This window comes from Coregonus lavaretus (assembly GCF_964263955.1).
Source record: "Coregonus lavaretus genome assembly, chromosome: 32".
Classification (NCBI taxonomy): Eukaryota; Metazoa; Chordata; class Actinopteri; order Salmoniformes; family Salmonidae; genus Coregonus; species Coregonus lavaretus.
In genome coordinates, this window is record NC_140019.1 from 32,217,662 (window position 1) to 32,241,864 (window position 24,203).

Below are 24,203 nucleotides of genomic sequence, written 5' to 3' on the forward strand. Positions count from 1 at the left end.
TCTTCGGAATCAATACAGGTGGTGGGGGTATCAGGAACACCCGAAGCACAAAACAAGACCATACCATTGCTCTTCCAATGGGGCCCTTCCAATTTGAAGCATCAATTCCTATATTGTCCCAACTGTCCAATCAACCTATTAGGAAGGGACCTATTGTGCAAACTGAAATGTTCAATCTACCTTACCGAAAAGGGTGTGGAGGTTTCCATTGATCCCATTACCTCCACACCAGTTCATCCAGTTAGGGTGCTGATGCTACCCATCATCCCAACTCCAGTGCTCTCCCTGACCCAAGAAATATACTGGTTGAAGTGCATCGAATCCGGCCAAGGAACCCCTGAGGTTCAATTCAAGTTCAACCAGCTGAGACAACTCATTTACACATTTCACCCATACAAGACTCCTCAAGCTGAAATACACTGTACACTTAATGTGACTGACAATGATGTCGACCCATATACCGATGACTGGGATGAAAACATGATGCACCTGACACCAACAATCAGATGTTGTACCATAGTGTGTGGACAAGAAGGAGTGGCTGCTCCGGTTATCCTACCTTCCCATTTGAAATCCTGGTACCTACTGGGCGAAGAATCTGCTCCCCATGTTACACTGGCAGTTGGAAACGGTTTTGAAGCAAGGAGCCTTGGGCCTATGATCAGAAGAGCATCCAAACTCCAGTGGGAACCCACCCAAACTCCAGGAATAACCAAAGCCACCACTGAGAACATGTGGAGGTTTATGACAGTTGACACAGAGGAACATTGCCTTCCTGAACGTTTGACTCTCCCAAGACACCATGGTAAACCTTACACAGACCACCCCTCATCACAAGCACTGCTTTCCACCATTGATGAAGGCATATGGACACACACCCCATTTGATGTTGGACAACTACAGGTGGAACCAGTCACCATCACCTTACTCAACCCTGAACAAATTCCTATCTACCGAACACAGTACCGTCTGAAACCTGAACAGACCAGGGGGATCAAACCAACCATAGATGGGTTGTTGGGAGCTCGTGTCATATATCGCACTGTGTCTCCATGGAACACACCAATCTTACCAGTCTTGAAAGCAGGAGGCGAAACATACCGGATGGTACAAGACTTCCGAGCAGTGAACGACGTCACTGCACCCATTGACCTACCTGTCCCTGACCCTCACATTACACTGAGTAATCTCTCACCAAAACACCAATACTTCACCGTTGTGGATCTGGCTAATGCCTTCTTCAGCATTCCACTGGATGAGGCTTCACAGCCTCTCTTTGCCTTCACATATGAACATCAACAGTATACGTATTCGGTTCTTCCACAGGGTTACAGGTGTTCTCCCGGAATCTTCAATCATATCTTGAAGACACACCTGGCTGAATTGAAAATCCCTGAAGGAGTGATACTCATCCAATATGTAGACGACCTTTTGCTGGGGGCTCCCACATCTGATCTCTGTCTACAAATGACAAAAACCCTACTTGACTTCTTGGCTGTCAAAGGCTACAAGGTCAAAATGAGCAAAGTCCAGTCCTGTCGCAGAACTGTCCTTTTCCTTGGCAGAGAAATCTCAGGAGAAGGTGCTGGTCTCTCGAAATCCCACCGAGATTCCATACTCCATCATCCACGTCCCATCACAGTGTCAGGCATGTTGTCCTTCCTGGGGTTGACAGGGTACAGCCGTACCCACATCCCTGACTACACATCCAGGACTGAACCACTGAGAGAAATAGTGAGAGAAGCAGGACCAAGAAACTTACACTCCTCACTTACCTGGACACCTGAAGCATCAACAGCATTTGCTCTCCTAAAAACCGATCTCTCGGTGGCAGCAGCTCTGACAGCACCCGACTACAAAAACAAATTTCATCTTGATGTTTCTGAAAAGGAGGGGTTCACTTCTTCCATCCTTTTTCAGAAACAAGAGGGGGAGAGAAGAGTACTGATGTATCATTCCTCTAAGTTGGACCATATTGAAGCAGGTCAGACAACATGTTCCAGGTACGTGGCTGCAGTGGCAAAAGCTATTGAAAAAACCGCCCACCTGGTAATGTGCCACAAATTGGAAATCCATACGCACCATGGGGTTGCAGCATATCTGATGAGCAAGGAATTCACGTTCAGCGCTGAAAGAAAGAACAAAATCCAGAATAAATGCACCCAATCACACATTACTTTTGTCAACACCGACAAAAACATGGCAGACGCACTCAATGCAGAAGAAGGGTTGGCACACTCCTGCGAAGAGAGGGCGGCACAGGAACTGAAACTGCGACCAGACTTGGGAAACGAACCCCTTACCAATCCTGATCTATGGTTGTACACCGATGGATGCTGCTATAGAGGAGAAGAAGGGAACATAGCAGCATATGCAGTGGTACAGCAGCTTCCAGACGGGTCACACGTGACCCTGGAATCAGACATCATCCCACAACCTGCCTCAGCCCAACTAGCCGAGATCATTGGTTTGACTCAAGCCCTGGAAAAGGCTGAAGGAAAGACTGTGAACATCTACACTGACTCAGCATATGCTCATGGAGCAGTCCATACAGATGGACCACAATGGGTCAGACGTAACTTCACCACAACAGGAAACCTTCCGATCAAACACAAGGCACAAATGGAGAGACTGATAAAAGCAGTCTCACTACCTGAGCAGGTGGCCATCATGAAGTGCAAAGGACATCAGCAACTCAAGAACAAAGTCAGCGAGGGAAATGACGCAGCTGACAAAGCAGCCAAGAAAGCTGGGGGCTACACTCCAAGACAGATGGTGCTGCAGACTCAACCAGCTAGAACAGAACTCACAGACCAACACATAAAGGAACTACAATTCACAGCGGGCCCGTATGAGCACTCGGTATGGGGACAGATGGGAGCCACCAAAGGACCTGATGAACTTTGGAGATGCCATGACGGCAGGTTGGTGGCCCCAGCTAATCTCTGCCCCGAGCTGATACGTGAGGCTCATGGGCCCACCCATGAAGGGAAACTCAAAACTTTACAGAAGGTTTCCCATATTTGGTGGCACCCACACATTAAGGACATGACAGACTTGTTTTGTGATGAGTGCAGCATTTGTGGCAGCCACAACCCAAAGAAACCTTTCCAAACACCCATGGGTTCATACCCAGTACCTAATGCATGTTTTCAGGACATTAGCATAGATTACACTGACATGGGGGCTGATAATGTAACTAATGGGAAAAGGTACTTATTGGTAATGGTAGATCGATTCTCCAAATGGGTTGAGGCAATACCAACAGCACGTGAGGATGCTAGGTCAGTTATTAAGTGGCTGCAGACTGAACTCATACCAAGGTATGGGGTTCCAAGACAAATTCGATCCGACAACGGGTCCCATTTCAGTAACCAACACCTGAGACAGGTGGAGGAGAGGTTCGGCATTGTGCACAAGTTTGGGTCTGTGTACCGGCCGCAATCTCAGGGCCTCGTGGAACGTGCCAATCAAACTTTGAAGGCTAAGATAGCCAAGGTATGTGCAGGTTCAAAGTTGACGTGGGTTGAAGCTCTGCCCCTGGCGTTGATGGCCATGAGAGCCTCTCCAGGAGCAGGCACCCATCTCTCTCCACATGAGATTATGACTGGTAGAGTCATGCCTGGTCCACCAAGGGAGGGAGGTCATATGCCCGCCCTTGATGTACAACAAATTGTAATGTCTGATTATGTGAGAAAACTAACGGAACTCTCTGCAGCTCTCTCCAAACAGATTCACAAGGTCCAAGAGGGGGAGCTGACGGGAGATCCGGCGCCGCTGAAGGTAAAAGTTGGTGACTGGGTGAGGGTTAAGGTCCACAAGAGAAAGTGGCAAGAACCCAGGTGGACTGGACCGTACGAAGTGAAGGAGGTTACTTCACACTCAGTCCAGGTCAAAGGTAAATTGGGCGCACCTTGGCACCACCTTACACATTGCACACCAGCACCAACTCCTTCTAGAACTTTGACTGAGGTCAGGGCTGACTTGAGCGCCCTAAATTCGGCACCAAATACAGAGGCTCCTAGTCTGTGAGAATGTGGAGGAGACTCTCATTAACAGAGACTGGAGGGCTTCGCCCTGGGAGGAGACATAGACCTCCCTGGGAGAGACTGGGTATCTCTGGTCCCTTGTTTGTTATTTTCATTATAGTCACTGGAGTTTCCATGGGAACTTTCACATGGCTAATACAGCAACTAGCACATCCACATACTAATATCACTAGTCCTAATAATATCACATCTCACGCCACCGTCAGAACAAACACCCATACCTTACGAAAACGACATGTTTTTAATAGCGACCAAAACTGTACTACCAACCAAATTAGAAGTACCACCCTATGTATCCCTATAAATACTACCACCACTGTCACCATCCCTTGGGGAATGTTGGAAAGTACTGGGCAGAATGAAAACAGGAAGTTATGGCAAGTCCAATATCATTGGTACATGACATTGGGGGGTTTGGATAAATGGTCCTGGAAAAACCTAGTCGCCGAGACAGGTCCTGATTGGTCAAGTTATTCAACAGGACGGAACGTCTTATTATGGCGAAGGGGACTTACATTGGCCAAAGAACAAAATGGCCTGAAGTTAATTATCCCACCAGGCCAGAGGGAGGGCTGCCAATATTTCATATTGGCTCCATATATGGACACTGGTCCATATAGTCGAAATAGGCCTCCATTTTATATATACTATTTTAAATGGAACTTGATTGTTTGTTTTGTATCAACACCCGACCCTTCCACTTCTACAATTAAGGACGATAGAAAAAACATTGTGAAACCCACAGGTAGAGGTAGATGGGGACCAATTACCATGGTTACCACTCCACCTACTTTGGATGATGCAATCTTGACCGCTACAGGTGTCTCCGGCCTTTCTAACAACTGGCTCTTGTTGACTGAGGAAGCGGCAAGGGTGACTCATCAGACTTGTGTGGTTTGTATGGGGGCACGGCCATTGCTTCGCATTATCCCTGCCGCCATTACGCCAGAATGCTTCCTGTCTGTCATGAAACATGACAACCCTTCCGCAAATTGTACACTATGGGACGTAGTTCATCCCTTGGTTACTAAAGCAACTAAGAAACCAATTTTTTCCTATCAGGTGGCTAGAGCTAACTTTACCTGTGTTAATCTCACGAAAGGTCTACCATTGTTGGGTATGGTACCTGTTGGATGGTGTCGGTTTATCTATACGCCTAATGCTGAGTTTAAACCTGTTTCCAGGGCTGATGTCTGGTGGTGGTGTGGAGGCGTTCATCTGTTTGATGGACTGCCTGGAAATGCCACAGGCACCTGTGCACTAGTCTCTCTTTTGCTACCAATTTCTGTGTATCCAACAGGTGTTCAGGAGCTGGTGACCCATGTGTCTGACTTAATTCCTACCAGGACCAGGCGCGCTGTGGGCCCTACTCATGGGGACCCAACCTACATTGATGCAATTGGGGTCCCTAGGGGGGTACCAGATGAGTATAAATTGATTGACCAAGTAGCCGCAGGTTTTGAATCTTCATTTTGCTGGTGGTGCACGATTAATAAAAATGTTGACAGAATCAATTATGTCCATTTTAATGTTCAAAAATTAGGCAATTGGACACAACAAGGTTTTGAGGCGGTGCATGGCCAGTTGGCTGCGACCTCTCTCATGGCTTTCCAAAATCGTATTGCTGTCGACATGCTCCTGGCTGAAAAAGGAGGAGTATGTGCTATGTTTGGTGAACAATGTTGTACCTTTATTCCCAACAATACAGCCACAGATGGCAGCTTGACTGTCGCCCTGGAAGGGTTACGAACTCTTAATGGCAAAATGAAGAGCCACTCAGGGGTGGATACTTCAATGTGGGACTCTTGGATGGATGCGTTTGGTAAATATAAAACGCTTGTTTCTTCTATACTTGTATCCATCTCTGTTTTTGCTGCAATTCTAGTGCTTTGTGGATGCTGTTGCATTCCATGCATACGGACGCTGACAACCAGGATTATAACCGCCGCTATTGATCCACATCCTGCAGATAACGGTCAGATGTTTCCTTTGCTTGCTATTGACGATGCTGACCAAGGATATCTGGATGATGAATAGCATTTAAGCTTTTTGTCACGTCTCTTGTGAGACGTGAAGAGGGGGAATGTAAAACTTTATCTTCTGATAAAGTTTTCCCTATTTTGCCAATTGCAGCATTTAATGTTTTTGTCACGTCTCTTGTGAGACGTGAAGAGGGGGAATGTAAAACTTTATCTTCTGATAAAGTTTTCCCTATTTTGCCAATTACACTGTTAGCTTGTGTCACGTCTTAAGTTTTCCTTCTTTACTGTTACTTGGTCACGTCTCTGGGGAGACGTGAAGAGAGGGATTTGTCGTAGTAAATATAAAATGATATAGCTTGGTCTGACTAAAATCTTGTGCATGACCCATCTTGTGTTGGGCCTTTGTATTTAATACAATGCACAAAGACTTCTATCTTGTCGGCCTTATCAGCAGGTGGCTATGGACAACACCCACGCCATAGGTCTCTCAGTTCTCCCAACTCACGACTTCTTGCTCTGAGGACATACACACACACACCCCCACACACACACACATATACACACACACACACACACACACATCATCATTGTTAAACATACACACACATACACACACACACACACACACACACACATACACACACGCACACACACACACACACACATCATCATTGTTAAGCACACACACACACAAAAACCCCCTTCTCTTAGGCTGAACATCTGAAGACAGAGAACCCGACTCAGAGCCAATGCAACAGTGACACTAGCCTGGAGGTGACCTCGCCCAACTCATCAGGACCAATCAGAAGATCAGAACTACTAGAATCAACCTACTTTATTTTATTGTATAAAATGTCAGCACACAATGTTTAGGGCGCGCTCTCAGATATCTCCCTACGAGGTTGACGAACGGGTCCGTGCACGCTATTTACAGATATCTTTACCTCTGAATAAACTGCCTCATATTATACAATCATCCACCTTGTCCGAAAGTCTCTACTTGGTCTCCGTTCTCCAGTAAACTTGTGATCATCAACACTATCTCAATTACCTCATATCGACTCGGTCCTCATACCCTGTTTACATAGCCAAGTTATCGTTATTGTGTATTTATTCCTCGTGTTATTATTTTTCTATTTTTCTCTGCATTTTTGGGAATGTAAGTAAGCATTTCACTGTTAGTCTACACCTGTTGTTTATGAAGCATGTGACAAATACAATTTGATTTGATTGTCTCTCAAATACATGGTAACAGTTGTTGGTTAGCTAGCTAGGGAGTTTTTTTTTGCCATATTAGCATTGACATGAAATCAGTCAAAACACCTCAAAACAAGATAAAGACATGGTATCAAGAACAAGATAAAACTAGCTGAAAATAGCCACCTACGATTCCCCACATGGCAGCCTCTTGTCATTGTTGCTAGCTATCTGACCGTTCAGTCATAACAAAGCACGGATTCCGGCCCCATCGACGCGTGCACGTTATTTTCGTGATGTTGTCAGCCAACCTGTCTATTCTTGTCAATGCGACGTGCACGGTATTCATTCTTCAACACCTTTGACAGCGCCAACTTTGCGCATCAACAACACGTGCTCGAAATGGCACAAATAGGCCTACTTCAGCGCCATGGACAGCACCAATGTCGCATATCGCCATCACCAGCACCTTGAAATGTGCCTGACATCTCTTCTAGCAAACTTCACGTTTCACCAGCAGGTAGGCCTATTGCTACCACTACCAGTACTCCTAAATTGAAGTTATTTGGACCATTATGAATAATATTTTCCATGGAACTTTTAGTCAGACACTCTGTAAAGACACAAGAGCATGAGGAATGACTGTTTATTGCAATTAGTCATTTTCAGACGACAAAGGCTTTCCAACATTAAAACAACAATGTACAAAACAGCACACTTTTTGCCATCAATGGAAATTTAATAAGGTAGTGAAAGTACATAAACAAAGTAATGAAGTACAGTAAGATACAAGTTATGATGTCAAATGTAGGATGAGCAGATTTTTCAAAGCCAAATTAAGCACCATCTTCATGTAGTCAGGAAAGGCCATAATTCAGTAAGAACTACTCTAGAATGTATGGGAGAAGAAGTTAAACATGGTACATCACAGTTTTCAGACCTTTTTACCAACTAAAAAATAACAATATTGGTGTAACACTACTTTATCATGCAATTTACTTTAGTAAACCTTCTGAAGCACAGACAAAATATACTTCAATAAGTAGAAGAACTCGATACATCTCTGTCCAGCAATGTCACAAAGCCTGGAAAGTCATTTATACTCTCTGAATGTGAGATCCCTATCAAAAATAATATGCTGATTTTTTATTTTCTTAATATATCTAAAGTGCAAGTATTTATCCATTTTATTCTATGCTTTCTGTAAGTATAAAATACAAAAGAAAAAAAAACAGAAATATGCTTTTCCTGTTTATATGTTATATTTTTCTGAAAGGAGGATCATCATATACACACACACCACAGGTAAAATATTTTGAAAGGTGCAACATCTCATATAGGGTTGATAAAGGGGTAGTTAGACCATACAGTGACATGGGATATGTTCATTGTGCATTGACCCCCTTCTTCCCCATTGACTTTTATAGATCCTTTTCCCAATGTCTCGTCCCTGTACATAACGGTAGCCTATACAGTCTGCATACATGAAGGACTCTGCATTGGTATGTGCAAAACAGAATGCGTGCTGAGCTAGTAATGGTCAAGGTGACTGTTGGCTTCACAAACAAGATTGTGATTAGCCTTGCCCATATTATAGACTTTGTCTGTGAGTGATTGGTCTGAACTTGAAGGACCAGTGAAACATCATAGCGACAATAGAACACTGAAACTAGATCAGTGGAACTGAAGAAAACAAACATCAGATGAATGGATCTTTAAACAGCTTGGTAGAATGAATGGAAGTTAGAATCTGTTTTGGAATTCTAGTGGGAGAGATTCCAGAAGAGCACACCTCCAAAGGGACTGGTAGAGGTGGTTACCATGGTCATGCAGCTGTTGTTTAGATCACAACACACATTCCCACTATTAAGTACAAATAAGAAGAACAAAACACTTCAAATAGATCATAAATTCTAAGACATCTCTCTCTGATGCAAACCGCACAAGCACCATCACCACCACCAATGTTACACTGAACTAAACTAGCAATTTCAATCAACCCACTGCAGGTTTTGATTATGGGACAAAAACACCTGGCGTCCATTTTGTGCCCCATTGATTAACTGTGCCATGTGAGCAACATGGCGAAGACATCCGCTCTAAACCGTGGCAGTTGGTTCCGACCCAACACTGTGTTGTTCCTTTAAAATAGGCAGTATTCTAGAATCTATTACACAGAACCACTCCACTCCGGAACCAGAGCTGACCCAGTAGCACCTTGTGAACTGACCAAAAAAATTAAACTTTTTTTTTTTTTTTATGTGCGTTTTACAGAGCGAGGCATACAAACGTAAAATGTGAGCTGAATGAGTTAGAATTATGGCCCGACTTGATCAGATCCGCTTAAGCCAACATCCGCATAGCTGATGTTTTGAAGGAGTCGGAGGTGGAACTGCGTTAGAGCTGTCAAATCCACAACCAGCTCCTGGCATTATACCTAAAGTGGACGTTGCCATTGGCTGCACGGAGTCACATTAACAGAAATCTCATGCAGCCATATTTACAAGTTTGAACACTGGAATGTGAAATGTAATCTCCAGCTCGATTAAGCTGATAGAAATCCTCATTAAATGTTTAATGATTTTCAACTTGAGCGTCATTATTTCTATATAGCCTACACTTTCTCGTTCTAAACTTCTAACGCGAGTGGGACGGGTGTGGCTTCGTGACAATGATCTCAAGAGGAGCTGCTCACTGATTTGACAGCTCCAACGCAGTTCCACTTCCGACACCGCCAAAACATCAGCTATGCGGGTGTTGGCTATCGCCAGTTAACGCTTGATCTGATTGACTCTAGCCTTAGTCTCTCTAGGATTGGACAATAAGAGAGTTGTGAAAATGGCGTATTGAATTTCCAGACTTAATGTCTCGCATTTAAAGCCTGAATTCAATCAAGCCTATACTGTGTAGAAATAGCATTTGGTCTTTCACAGCAGTAGTGGAGGTTTGACTGAATTCTGGCTTCAAATGTGCTCTATATATGTGGGGCACAATGTAGCAGGTAAACTGTGGATTTTACTCTATGTAAAGGATCTCTCTGACATTCTGGGGCAGTGTTAGGGAATATAATATTCTCAAGAGGAGAGAAACCCATGAAGCTTTAATGCTGGCCTAGTAAAGGGCCATATAATAGGGGCCCCATGTATCTCCAGGCCTCTTTCTTACAATTGTAACTCTGACCCAATCCAAATGTATGGTGGAATTATAGCAGACTACTGCTCAGTCTGTCTTCAACATCACGCCAGCCGGCCTAATGGCAGTACAGTACAGTGCAGTAGGTTTAGATCTACTAAACTAATCCAAGCCACCCTGTGATGCTCTAAATCCAGCTACTGATGGTTAACCTAGCTGGCTGATTGTTAATCAACGCTTAAAGAAATCCTCTATGGCATTGTTTACTGGTGGACCGAGAGAAAGAGATGCTGGGTAACTGTCAAAATGATTCCGTCTTCACCCCAGGCAGAATGGTTGGTAACTTCATTATCAGGGCAACCCCCTCTGTCACCGCATCAATTTGTTGACATCGTGTCATTTTCGTTTTATCCAAGTAAAACTAAAGTTTCATGATACTACTCAATTAAATTATAAGACACTCAGAAGGGGGAGGACTGTGCTTCTAACACTGACCTGGAGATGAGGAGATAAGCTTTCTTATTTGTGAGGGGAGGATTAGCTTTGTCACTTTGTTTCTGTGGAAAGAGAAACACCAGAAACTTGCCTACACTCACTAAAACACAGTGGGGTTACTGTATATGAAAGTGATGGGAAATCTCACACTAGTTTGAAACCTTTTCACTTAAGTGCAGAGAAAGACTTCACATTTCTGTAACAATGCAGAATTCAGCCTCATGCTTTTCAAATATCAATCACATATATATTTGCCTTTTTTTTGTCTATACAACATACAATGCCACGATTGGCATGTACAATATTGCACACTATAATGTAATGTCCTCACTGTCTGTCATCACCCTGTGTAGAGGGAGACTGCTGCTCTGACAACATCATGTGGAGAGTAACGTTGAGACATCAAATAATGCAAAGTTACAAATAAGATCGACAAGCCCGGTCTACTTTGTTTTATATTGGGGCTGTAGCACCATAGAAAGATACTGCCTTGGCCTTTTGGCCTACATCCAGAAAACCCTCACAAGGGGCTCTTAGGGCATCCATCCATCACCCCTCTCTATCTCATCCCCACTGACTGACTACTGTATACGTCCAGTTACATTTTACATGGTGCAAGAGGTGGACAGACTCAACCTCACATCTCTGATGGCTATCCATGCTCACATTAGAAGTGCTGCTGCTGTTGCTGTTCTAGAGGCCATTGTCTGCTCACCTCGCCTGTGGAGGGAGACAGATAGACTACAGAAAAGGGCCTCTCTGGTTTGGATGGTTAGTGTTGACCAATAGCCATACAGCAAGCAGTACAGTACTCACAAATGAAAACATACAGCGGTCGAGAGAGATATCATTAACATCGACCACAATGTGAAGCACGTAAACGAGTGGAGTGTATAAGGCACCAGGTTGTTCTGACGTCAGAGAGGATGCGCCCTCGCGGCTTAGCATGCATGTAGCCGCGCGCTGATGTGTCTTTTTACGCGTCTCGCGCTCCCATCACTGGTTGAGCATCTGGTTTTTGCGCCATTCCACCCTCCCCCCGAAAAAGAAAACTCGCCCACAGAAAACGTGGGCATTTTAGGATTTAAATACAGCTGATTCACAAAATCATAATTAGTATATCTAAGTTAGCACTTTTTTTTATCTAACCATTGTTCCAAATTTGAATGGACATGGTGCAAAGGGTTGATATTCAATAGTAAAGATGCTTTTATCCCGTTTAGGCCTATATAGACTCTGCTCTCCTCATAAAGACTCCATAATGTAGGCCTATGACATGATAGAAACGCTTTTCATAGCTACATTTTCGATCAAATAAAACACTATTACTTTCCCAAATGACTTTTTAAAAGAGATATAGGCCTACGCATATTGGCAGAAGTGTCTATTTCTTCAGTCTGTGCGTTGCATTCTGCAGTACACGTTAATTGATAGCGCTTTACTTTTTATTTCCTGCGTACCTTATACTAATAAACTACAACTGATTTTAGATGTTGGATTGGTAAAGTAATTTATCATTTATTATATATATATATATATATATATATCTTTGTGCTGATGTCAATTGTTGGTTTACATGGAGATCGTCGTAATTTCCATGTAGGCGTATACCCCGGCTTTTGTTTTTTTCGATTTGCACTTTGGAAACCTTTTCGAAATAGCTTGGACGTGTGCAAAATCGGTTTGTTTGTTATAGCAATAAACACTCTGTTCATTGTCATTTTAATCAAGTAGGAAACAGTTCATATTTTACAGTTCAAACAAGTTATTGATAGCAGCGGCTTACTGTTAAAATGGTTCCAGCAATGAGCAACGAGACAGTAGGCTACTGCCTGTCTGACTGTGAAGGTTGTGTGTGGGGTGGTTCCCTTGGATTTCTCTCTTTATATTTTACAGTAAAAGTCTGATTATAAAGTCTGTTGTTTGTTGTTATTTATTTATTTCTGCTCAAGCCGGTAATCCGTCAATCATCGTCCCCGTCGTCACCATGTTGGCCCTCCGGTAGGAGTTCGGAGGCCCGTTTCTCTCTACTCCGCTCCTGGATCTTTCTCATCTCCTCGGCATATTTACAGAACGTGTTGCCGAATTTGGACCACACTTTGCACGGAACAGTGATGGAGTTCCGGTAGGTAGGCTTCACCTCGCTGACCCGCATGAACACTCCGTACTTGTTAGAACCCACGTCGAAGAAAAAGCGTTTGTTGTCAACAGTCAAGGAAGTGCCCTCGGGTAGTTCTGCCGGATCCTCGTCCACACCATAATCATCGATGAGTTTGGCCAAAGCGTCACGGAACTCGATAAGTCCCTGCGCTGGAAGCGCGATGGTCTGGCCTTGTGCACTTCCCAATCCGGGCCCCCGATTAACGGTCTGACGGATCCTTAGGAACCGCCCCCTCTGGTTCTCTTTCAGATCCATGTAATATTTGCGATTCTCTCGCACTAGAAATTCGCTCTTGAGGGCACGCCGGGGCTCATCCTGCACTATGTCCGGGTTGCTCGGGCCCAGCTGGGCGTAATGTTCGATGAAGTCCCCGAGATAGTCACGGAACTCCACTGCCACTGACATAGAGAGAGTGAGGCGGCTCTTATTTCCCCCAGCTCCGACCTCCGCTATCTTTAGGAAGCGGCCTTTTGCATTCTGCTTCACGTCGAGGTAGAAGCGCTTATTCTGGATGTCGACTCGCTTCGACGCGAGCTCCTCGGTGTCGTGTTGCAGTCTTGCGGCGGCGCCCATCGCGCCCGGAGGCAGGGAGCCGGGGCCTGTGGCCAGCCCTCCGTGGTCACTGCCACTGTCTCTGTCCGCCATGATGCTGCCTCCTGCTTACCTTCCACCGTCTCCCTCAGCCTGCTGCAACCTCGACTGCCCGTCAACCACACCGACGATATCGCGAGAGCCCTTCGCTTTAGAAAGGAAATGAAAGTAGTCTACTGTAGTTCATATTACACACTGTTCTGAGAGGGGTGTGTTCAAGACATACAAGTTTGCGCCTAAACTGTGCAGCAGCTGCATATAATTCAGTAACGTTGCAACTAAATTGAAGCTTTTCACAATGTGTGATGATGCAATGCATCATTATAATGTCCCTCATTTTAATTTCCTGTTAATAATATAAAATCATGATCTTGCACAACATTGCCTATACTATACTTCCACTGGTCATTATCTGTCATGAGAGAAACGGGAGTTTCGCCTGCATCTGTAGCATCTAGCACATTCCTCGAATGAAACACTAGCCCACCCTTGTGTCAAACCGAGCAGAGACAGACAATACAAATGTGTATTTTATTGATATACATAATTTCTTCTTAATCACCCTTGCATTTAAACATAATACAGCATGGTGGATAAAATGAGATATAAAAGTCGAATTAATTGATAACGGTTTATTTGTCTCTACATGAGAGAATAGACTCATAACTTTGGAGTGTTGAAGGATTGATTTGATTGAGAATCAAAATTAAGCTTCAAAAAGGAAAACATATTTTTACGACAGACGGGAATAACTAAAATAATATTTAGTCTATAATGTGAGCTGTACGATTATGAGGTAGAATGAGTCACATCCTTAGTATGATCAGCACCATGGACAGCGCAAATTCTCTGACCTCTTTCTAAGGAAGGACGGCTAGCTCGCGCTCTGAAAGGGCAAGGGGGAATCTTGAATGAATGAAGTGATTGATTGATCGGGGGGGGAGGAGGGAGGGATGGACTGCTAGAGGGAGGAGAATAACTTGTGAGCCACCACTGTGAAGCTGTGTATGAGCCAGCTTTCGTCACACTGTTGGGGGTTTAAGAAGAGAAGAACAACATATTTAAAAGGCATCCACCTATCCTGTACAAAGATAACGAGTATCATTTTGGCACATGTGGCTTCCAATTTACTTCGATGCTGGTAGGCCTAATCGATATTCTCACATGTGGCCACACGCTGAGCCACTCCGCCACCACCACACACATTATTAATTTTCTCTCGGTGCAGAAATCTCCAGCCCTGCATGAACATGCCCGCAGGACCCGGTGCCTTTCTAACAGGTGAAGCCGCTGTTGGGCATCGTTCCGTGAGGGTTGCCTGTTTGGCGCTGGGTGCATCGTAACCAGTGGGTTGGTCAGATTAGAAAGAAAGAGAGGTCTCCAACTCACAGGTTGCCGTGCTATAGGCTACTACTGGAACCATTGAGAGATTTTCGCAGCGTTAGTCATCGCACTAGCCGCAGTGTAGCCTTGTCTCTCTGAATAGCCAGCCCTGTGGTTCAGTACGCACTCTTCTACGTGTTGGGTTTGGTTGATCCCATCTTTTTAAACCGAACCTCAACCGATCCATATGCTGCTGCTTTCATGGTCGTCCATGGTTCTGACTCCGGGCGGTTTCTCTGATCCGCTGTCAGTGGTCTGAGGGGTGTTGGGCCAGTGTGTTGGGCGCGCGGCTCTGGTCATTAGTGTGTTTGCGCAGGAAGTGGCAGCCGACGCCAGTGGCCGAGCAGGTGATGTTTGCTCACGTAAGCCTTTCGCGTTTGAGGGGTGCAGGGGACGCGGCTAGAGGGATTGCGCTGTTGCATCGCCTAGCTGGATAACCAGATAACCGCTGTCTTCTGTAGTCCTCCGTTTAACCAAAAAGGAATCCGATTTTTATACACTTCTGAAGGTGTATCAAGAAGCCCGACCTTGTGTGTGTCTGTCTGTCTGTGTGTATTAGTGGGGGGGGGGGGGGGGTTTCTGTGTGAGGAATCTAACATTCATTTTCCGTTATAGAAGGGCAATGCGCCCACCCATTCGATGACATTTATTGGAGAGAGAGGACAGACTGTAGAGGCTTCATGCAGAACCTCTGGTTTCGAGTAGAGGGTAATTTACGAGTCTTGGTTTGCGTTTCAGGAGAAAAATATTGTGTTGAAGGAGAATGCAGCAACCACATTTTTAACCATGCAGAACCGGGCCGTTTCCGGTTCTTAGGCTGGTGTGTCCCCATCTGAAAGCGTATGGGGAAAGCGGCAGACACAGATGGCATGGACACTTATACAAGGTCTGCCGCTCTGCCCTGCTATCGGAGCCTATTCACAGTCTCCCACTTCAACCCCGCTCCGTCATCCGCGCCCCTTAGCCGCCCCAGCACTGCAGCAACGGAGCCACGGCCGACGGCATGAGGCTTGATCCGGTGCATTTCTCCATGCTGGTCATCGGGGTCTCCTTCGCCTGTTACGCCCCGAGTCTCAATTCCCTCCAGGACCAGGCGTATCGATCTGCCGTGGTCATCGAGGGCGAGGTGCGCTCCTCACCGGAAAACGTCTCTCGGGAGCCGTACAGTGTGAATGTCAAAGTGTTGGACGTGTGGCCCGTGAACAGCGGCGGGCTCGAGCGGGAGCAGCTCGTGACGGTCGGAGACTTCGGTTCTGAGGCCCCGTGCACCACTGTGGAGGAGAACCACAGATATATATTTTTCATGGACCCAACAGGCGAGCCTTTAGTATTCAAGGCATCGTTTGCTCCGCTGGACGCCAGCGGAACGGACCTGAAGAAGGATGTGGAGAGCGTGTTGTGCGAGGACTGCGGTAAGTTGATGCTTTTATTGGACGCTTTAGGGCCGGCCTCACGCTAATGCCCCGGTGATATAAGGAGTATCCGGCCTCCTTGTGAGTGCTTATCGGTGATGATTGACACGGTTCAATTCTCTATGCCCTGGTGACACAACCAAGACGGTGCGTTTCTTTCGAGGACATCAGACCATGCATGGATGTGTGAGACAGATATCCTAGAGACTGTAGTACATTAGGATATAGGTAAGTGTGATGTAGAATAGGCTATAATGGTGAGGAGTGAGACAATTACCATGTATAAAGCACATTGATTTGATAAGGACAATCCATCAATATGAAAATGATATACCATCTATAGTGTGCATGTTGGTAAGATATTGGCCTGCTTGGGTATGTGGAGTCAAAAGATGGAACATAGATGCTGTACAAAACCCTCAGTGTGTGTGTTTGTGTGTGTGTGTGTGTGAAATATTCCATGTCTGAGAATGAGGTGGAGAGATATCAGAGAGAGAGAGAGAGAGAGAAAGAGAGCGAAAGAAAGAGTGAGAAAGAGAAAGAGAGAGAGAGAGAGAGAATATGACAGAATATGACACAGTTTTATTTCAAATTCCCATCAGTATTCATTCAGATGTCAGTTTGCTCTCAAACAGTGTGGAGACTGACACCATGTGACAGGAAATAGGGAGACCAACCAGCTAGTCCTAACCGGTCGGTGCTGTTAGATCAGGTGGTGGATATTCGGTCCTTTAGGGCCCTTCACTAAAGATCAATGTTTCAGCACCGTGGACAGCTCATATTCTCTGACCTCTGAGTAGCATCCATCCATTCTCAGTCTGTTTTACTTGTTGTCATGTATGATAGGAGTAAGACAGTGACTTATTGCCTCTTTAAACCATCAGTTACATTATCTGCGATTCTCTGTGACACATTCTCTGGATGTGTCCAAATATTCTGGAGAACTGAAGCTTTCTTTGCTCAGCTCATCACCTTTGGCATGATGAAACAATACCGGTATGTCCAGGGACCGTATGCATCAAGCTTCTCAGAGTAGGAGTACTGATCTAGGATCAGTTTTACCTTTTATATCACAATTAATAAGATTCCATATACAGGAAAGACCTGATCCTAGATCAGCACTCCTATTCTGAGATGCTTGATACATGAAGCCCCTGGTCTCTAGCCGAGGCTAACGTTGAGATCTTTCTGACAACATTTCAGCACAATGGACAATTGCCTGAACTCTGAGTAGAATCCATGATGAGACAATAAACTGAATCTTTCCTCAACTCATTCTCATTGCCCCCATGACCACTAATCTGAAAGGCCTTGATGGGTGAAAGTGATGCAGTTGAAACCTATCCACCAGCTTCACCTATCAGTGCTCATAATAGAGAGGAGACAACAGGACGCTAGGAGTGTTTGTCTCTGTCAGCTGTGTGTTTCTGTATGGCTGCACCATTCCCTGTCTGCAGCTGAAGTGCTATAGTAATGTAGCTACTTAGGTAGCCACAGAGCAGCTTTAGTGTCAAATCTGCTTGCTGAGAGAGGGATGACAGTATTGTAGGTAATCTGCTACTCAGATGCTGCCATCAAAGACCACACTTCCTTGACTCAACAGTGACACAGACAGACTCTACTCACCACTGGAACCTCATCATGCAAAGTCCCAGATGTACAAAGAGACAGGCTCCAATGCTCTGACTATCTACACAAGTGTCTCTCTCTATATATATATATATTTATACTGTATATGTCTCGCTCAGATTGTCTGTTTCTCTGTCCCTGTAGAGAAGCATTACAGTGGCATGCGAAAGTATTCAACGCCCTTGGCATTTTTCCTATTTTTGTTGCCTTACAACCTGGAATTAAAATGGATTTTTGGGGGGTTTGTATCATTTGATTTACACAACATGCCTACCACTTTGAAGATGCAAAATACTTTTTATTATGAAACAAACAAGAAATAAGACAAAAAAAACAGAATACTTTGTAGAGCCACCTTTTGCAGCAATTACAGCTGCAGGTCTCTTGGGGTATGTCTCTATAAGCTTGGCACATCTAGCCACTGGGATGTTTGCCCATTCTTCAAGGCAAAACAGCTCCAGCTCCTTCAAGTTGGATGGGATCCGCTGGTGTACAGCAATCTTTAAGTCATACCACAGATTCTCAATTGGATTGAGGTCTGGGCTTTGACTAGGCCATTCCAGGACATTTAAATGTTTCCCCTTAAACCACTCAAGTGTTGCTTTAGCGGTATGCTTAGGATCAATGTCCTGCTGGAAGGTCAACCTCCGTCCCAGTCTCAAATCTCTGGAAGACTGAAACAGGTTTCCCTCAAGAATTTCCCTGTATTTAGCACCATCCATCATTCCTTCAATTCTGACCAGTTTCCCAGTTTCCCCATCCCCACAGCATGATGCTGCCACCACCATGCTTCGCTGCGGGGATGGTGTTCTCGGGGTGATGAGAGGTGTTGGGTTTGTGCCAGACATAGCGTTTTCCTTGATGGCCAAAAAGTTCCATTTTAGTCTCATCTGACCAGAGTACCTTCTTCCATATGTTTGGGGAGTCTCCCACATGCCTTTTGGTGAACACCAAACGTGTTTGCTTATTTTTTTCTTTAAGCAATGGCTTTTTTCTGGCCACTCTTCCGTAAAGCCCAGCTCTGTGGAGTGTACGGCTTAAAAGTGGTCCTATGGACAGATACTCCAATCTTCACTGTGGAGCTTTGTAGCTCCTTCAGGGTTATCTTTGGTCTCTTTGTTGCCTCTCTGATTAATGCCCTCCTTGCCTGGTCCATGAGTTTTGGTGGGCGGCCCTCTCTTGGCAGGTGTGTTGTGGTGCCATATTCTTTCAATTTTTTAATAATGGATTTAATGGTGCTCCGTGGGATGTTCAAAGTTTCAGATATTTTTTTATAACCCAACCCTGATCTGTACTTCTCCACAACTTTGTCCCTGACCTGTGTGGAGAGCTCCTTGATCTTCATTGTGCCGCTTGCTTGGTGGTGCCCCTTGCTTAGTGGTGTTGCAGACTCTGGGGCCTTTCAGAACAGGTGTATATATACTGAGATCATGTGACAGATCATGTGACACTTAGATTGCACACTGGTGGACTTTATTTAACTAATTATGTGACTTCTGAAGGTAATTGGTTGCACCAGATCTTTAGGGGCTTCATAGAAAAGGGGGTGAATACATATGCACGCACCACTTTTCCGTTATTTATTTTTTTGAATTTTTTGAAACAAGTTATTTTTTTATTTTCACTTCACCAATTTGGACTATTTTGTGTATGTCCATTACATGAAATCCAAATAAAAATCCATTTAAATTACAGGTTGTAATGCAACAAAATAGGAAAAACGCCAAGGGGGATGAATACTTTTGCAAGGCACTGTATATCTCAGGCACGGCCTCACGCAAGCACACACACACCACTGAACTGCTGCTGTAAATGCCTCAGCATGCTGTCTTTAGCAGAGAAATCTAGGGCTTGTATAAATGATGCACACTGACTGAGGTGTGTGTGTCCTTCTGTAAGTAGGATGTATACGTAATACCTAGGAACACAGGATATGAACCCGGGTCTCCCCCGGTAGCAACCAACGTCTTAGACCATTAGACCAAGAGGATATTCCGTCGAGGGCAGACGCTGGTTTTGAAGATCGCATGAGTCACGTGACCATAACCAACTCATGACCAACTCATGTCTGCTACATACAGGCCAGCGTTTCTGTGATTTGTGGTCTAGAGGCATCAAACTGTTCTGCTGTGCCTTGATTACAGTTACTGTGCGTGTGCACGTGCTTGCGCGCACATGTGTGTGTGTGTCTAGATGCCTAGAGTTTTTTTTTACCTCATCATTACATGTGAGCTGAGGTCTGCGTTGAGGATGTGCATGTATGTGGTATAATCACTTCCATGACCTGGCTATTAGAATCCTATCAGGATTGGTGTGAACATGGTTCTCCCATCAGCCACCTGCTATCTCTACAGGTGTGTGTTGTGTCAGACACATACAGGTAAGCTATTTGGCTCCTGAGTGGCGCAGTGGTCTAAGGCACTGCATCGCAGTGCTAACTGTGCCACTAGAGATCCTGGTTCGAATCCAGGCTCTGTCGCAGCCGGCCGCGACCGGGAGACTCATGGGCGGCGCACAATTGGCCCAGCGTCGTCCAGGGTAGGGGAGGGAATGGCCGGCAGGGATGTAGCTCAGTTGATAGAGCATGGCGTTTGCAATGCCAGGGTTGTGGGTTCGATTCCCACGGGGGGCCAGTATTTAAAAAAAAATGTATTCACTAACTGTAAGTCGCTCTGGATAAGAGCGTCTGCTAAAATGACTAAAATGTAAAATGTAAATGTCTATTAAAGCACTGCTCCTGCTTTGAGTGTGTGGGTGTGTGTGTGTGTGTGCGTGTGTATGCGTGTGTATGCGTGTGTGTGTGTGTGTGTGTAGACATCATTCCAGACCTCCCAGTGTGTTTGTGAATAATGTAACAGCACTCATCCTTTCCTGTCCCTCAGTGCAAACTGAACCAAGTCACGAGGCTTTTTAGAAGAGCAGATGGTTATATTTGTAAATGAGAGGAACCTTCGTGTCCCCCTCCTCAGCCATGCATCCATCCATCCCATGCTCAAAGATGGTTGCCACACCCCTTTCTGTCTCTGTTTCGCTGTGTTTCTCTCTCTCTCTCTCTCTCTCTCTCTCTCTCTCTCTCTCTCTCTCTCTCTCTCCCAGAGGAAGTATGGGAGATTATCTTTCTCTGTTTTTCTCTCTCTCTCTCTCTCTCTCTCTCTCTTTTAGAATCTCTACATCTTCACAGAAGATGTATGGAATCATTGCCTCAATCCTCTAATCGGTAGAATACTGTCTGTTATTCAGGTTTAGAAGGTTTAGAACCCCGCAGTGAAAAGTGTGTGTCTGAAATGAGGGGATAGATAAATATGAAAGAGAGGGGGAGAGGTGATAGAGGGGGATAGAGGGAGCAATGAGGGAGAGGTGATAGAGGGGGATAGAGGGAGCAATGAGGGAGAGGTGACAGATGGGCATAGAGGGAGCAAATGAGGGAGAGGTGACAGAGGGGGATAGAGGGAGCAATGAGGGAGAGGTGATAGAGGGGGATAGAGGGAGAGGTGATAGAGGGGGATAGAGGGAGCAATGAGGGAGAGGTGACAGAGGGGGATAGAGGGAGCAATGAGGGAGAGGTGACAGAGGGGGATAGAGGGAGCAATGAGGGAGAGGTGATAGAGGGGGATAGAGGGAGCAATGAGGGAGAGGTGATAGAGGGGGATAGAGGGAGCAATGAGGGAGAGGTGATAGAGGGGGATAGAGGGAGCAATGAGGGAGAGGTGATAGAGGGAGCAATGAGGGAGAGGTGACAGAGGGGGATAGAGGGAGCAATGAGGGAGAGGTGACAGAGGGGGATAGAGGGAGCAATGAGGGAGAGGTGACAGAGGGGGATAGAGGGAGCAATGAGGGAGAGGTGACAGAGGGGGATAGAGGGAGTAATGAGGGAGAGGTGACAGAGGGGGATAGAGGGAGTAATGAGGGAGAGGTGACAGAGGGGGATAGAGGGAGCAATGAGGGAGAGGTGACAGAAAGAAAGTGAGGTGTGGAGGTTAGAGAGCGAGAGAAAGAGTGAGAGAGAGAGAGAGAGAGAGAGAGAGAGAGAGAGAGAGAGAGAGAGAGAGAGAGCGAGTGGGGGCAGGGAGAGAGGTAGATAGATGGAGGGAGGAGGAGAGGTAGTCGGGGAGGGAGGGGTGGTAGCATGGCTTGCACACGACTCAGAACCCTGTCAGGAGGGGGGAAAGGGGGAGAGAGAGGGGGGTTAGAGAAGGGAGAGGAGGGAGAGAGAATAGCTTTTCCCCACCGCTCTGCCCGCAAGCGCTTCATCAACTATTAATCACTAACTCTGCTCATCCTCTCTCTCTTTCTCTCTTTTCCTCTCTCTCTCTTTCGCTCTCTCTGTCGTTCTCTGTCTCCCTCTCTCTTCCTCCATATCCCCCTGTTTCTACCTATCCTCCCCTCTCTCTTTCACATGCAATCATTCACTTTCACACACATCATCTATTCCTTTCTCTCCTCCTTCCTCTCTCTCTCACACATATGATCAATCTCGTTCTCTCTCTATTTCTGTCTCCCCCTCTCTCACCTCTCCCTACCTTCCCAATGTCTGACAAAATCTGTCTCCCTCTCTCTTCCTCCACTTTCCGTTCCCTCACTCCCACACTCCCTGTTCTCATTTCTCAAACAACAGGCTTTACATATTAGGAGGAAAGAGTGAGTGAAGCTTATCCTCAGGACCGTAACCAGGGTTTGACTTTTAGTGACCCCAGACATTATCACCATGGCTGCTGTAGATTCATTCAACTCAGTCCATCTACAAACACATAGCCTATTAGCTATACAATGTTATACCCTTGAAAGGAGGGAACTATGAGAAATGATTCACACTGACACGTAGCATCAGTGACATAACCAAAACGTATGACATTTTTAGAACTGTGTTGTTTGCATGTTGATAGCATTTTAATGTCGGCCTATAGGGAAGATAGGCCATGTAAAGATGTTCATATTGAAACATACAGTGGTTGTATTTTAATGTAGACCTATGGGGAAGATAGGCCATGTGGGGATGTTCATATTGAAACATATCTTCTTTAAGTTCCTAACATGTTTGTTAAGATTAGTCCAGATTTTCTCAAGGGCCCCCCACAGGGAGCCCCGGACCCAAGTTTGGGAACCACTGTACTAACCTCTCTCTCTGTTTGCTTCCTCTCTCTCTATGTGTCCTCTGCTTCCTCTTGCATGCATTGCAACCTGTCTCAGCCTCACCACTGAGCACCACATCACTTTCAGTAGCCTACTCTCTGTAAAGAAAAGTTATTATGAGAACTTACATTTACATTTACGTCATTTAACAGACGCTCTTATCCAGAGCGACTTACAAATTGGTGCATTCACCTTATGATAGCCAGTGGGACAACCACTTTACAATTATTATTATTTATTTTTATATATTTTAATTTTTAAATGTTAATTTTTTTGAGTATATATATATATATATATATATATATATATATATATATATATATATATATATTGTTTTATATATATTTTTTGTATTTATTATTAGTATTATTTTTTAAATTTATTTATTTATTTATTTATTTATTATTTATTTAACTTAGTAGCGTATTTTTTGCTCCTGCTGAGGTAGGCTCCGTTTAACGTTAGCATCTTACTTCATCCTTCTAGCTGGCTAAGTAATACTAGCCAGAAACCTTCAACGTTACTGCAATAGAAGTCTCTGCCATCAGCTAGCCACCTGACTGACTGATATATCTATAAGCAAGTATTTACCAGTTGTACACTCATTCTCAGAGAGTAGCTTTTTGTTTGTTTGGGAGGTGTCTGTAGACACGGCAGGAATCACGGGACGGTTTTAAAGTGGAATTGACAGCATTTTAGCAACATGAAATCGTAAATAAAAATCTGTTCATATACACCCCCAGAAAGAATATGATACTTAAAAAAAAAAAATCTGACAAGGGAGCACTTAGATATCGTCATTTTCAAGTTTTCATAAATTAGTAGAATGTTTGGGAATTGCGTATACTAAGGCATTTGTGAAAATTCTATAGCAATATAGAATGGGAAAGCGGTCGTGCGTTTGGACAATTCATAGACACTGCAGTAAATAAAACCTACTAAAAACATACACTACCATTCAAAAGTTTGGGGTCACTTAGAAATGTCCTTGTTTTCGAAAGAAAAGCAATTTTTTTGTCCTTTTTTTGGCCATTAAAATAAC

General features: G+C 44.8%; 2 protein-coding genes across 2 annotated transcripts in view; one reads left to right on the forward strand and one right to left on the reverse strand.

Moving 5' to 3' along the window:
• Positions 1–7,858: 7,858 nt before the first annotated feature.
• Positions 7,859–13,708, reverse strand: purab (purine-rich element binding protein Ab). The gene has a single exon (XM_084150026.1). It carries the CDS (start codon positions 13,659–13,661, stop codon positions 12,819–12,821), a length of 843 nt encoding a protein of 280 aa, XP_084006152.1. The 5' UTR covers positions 13,662–13,708; the 3' UTR covers positions 7,859–12,818.
• A 2,285-nt stretch (positions 13,709–15,993) lies between these two features.
• Positions 15,994–24,203, forward strand: part of nrg2b (neuregulin 2b) — a gene marked incomplete at both ends in the record, with an annotated part of 53,529 nt that continues 45,319 nt past the window's right edge. Inside the window, 1 exon segment of the mRNA XM_084149820.1 lies at positions 15,994–16,402. Coding sequence (XP_084005946.1) covers positions 15,994–16,402 — 409 coding nt within the window.

Coding starts and splice junctions, on each gene's coding strand:
- purab (XM_084150026.1), bottom strand. CDS start 13,661: ATGGCGGACAGAGACAGTGGCAGTGACCACGGAGGGCTGGCCACAGGC.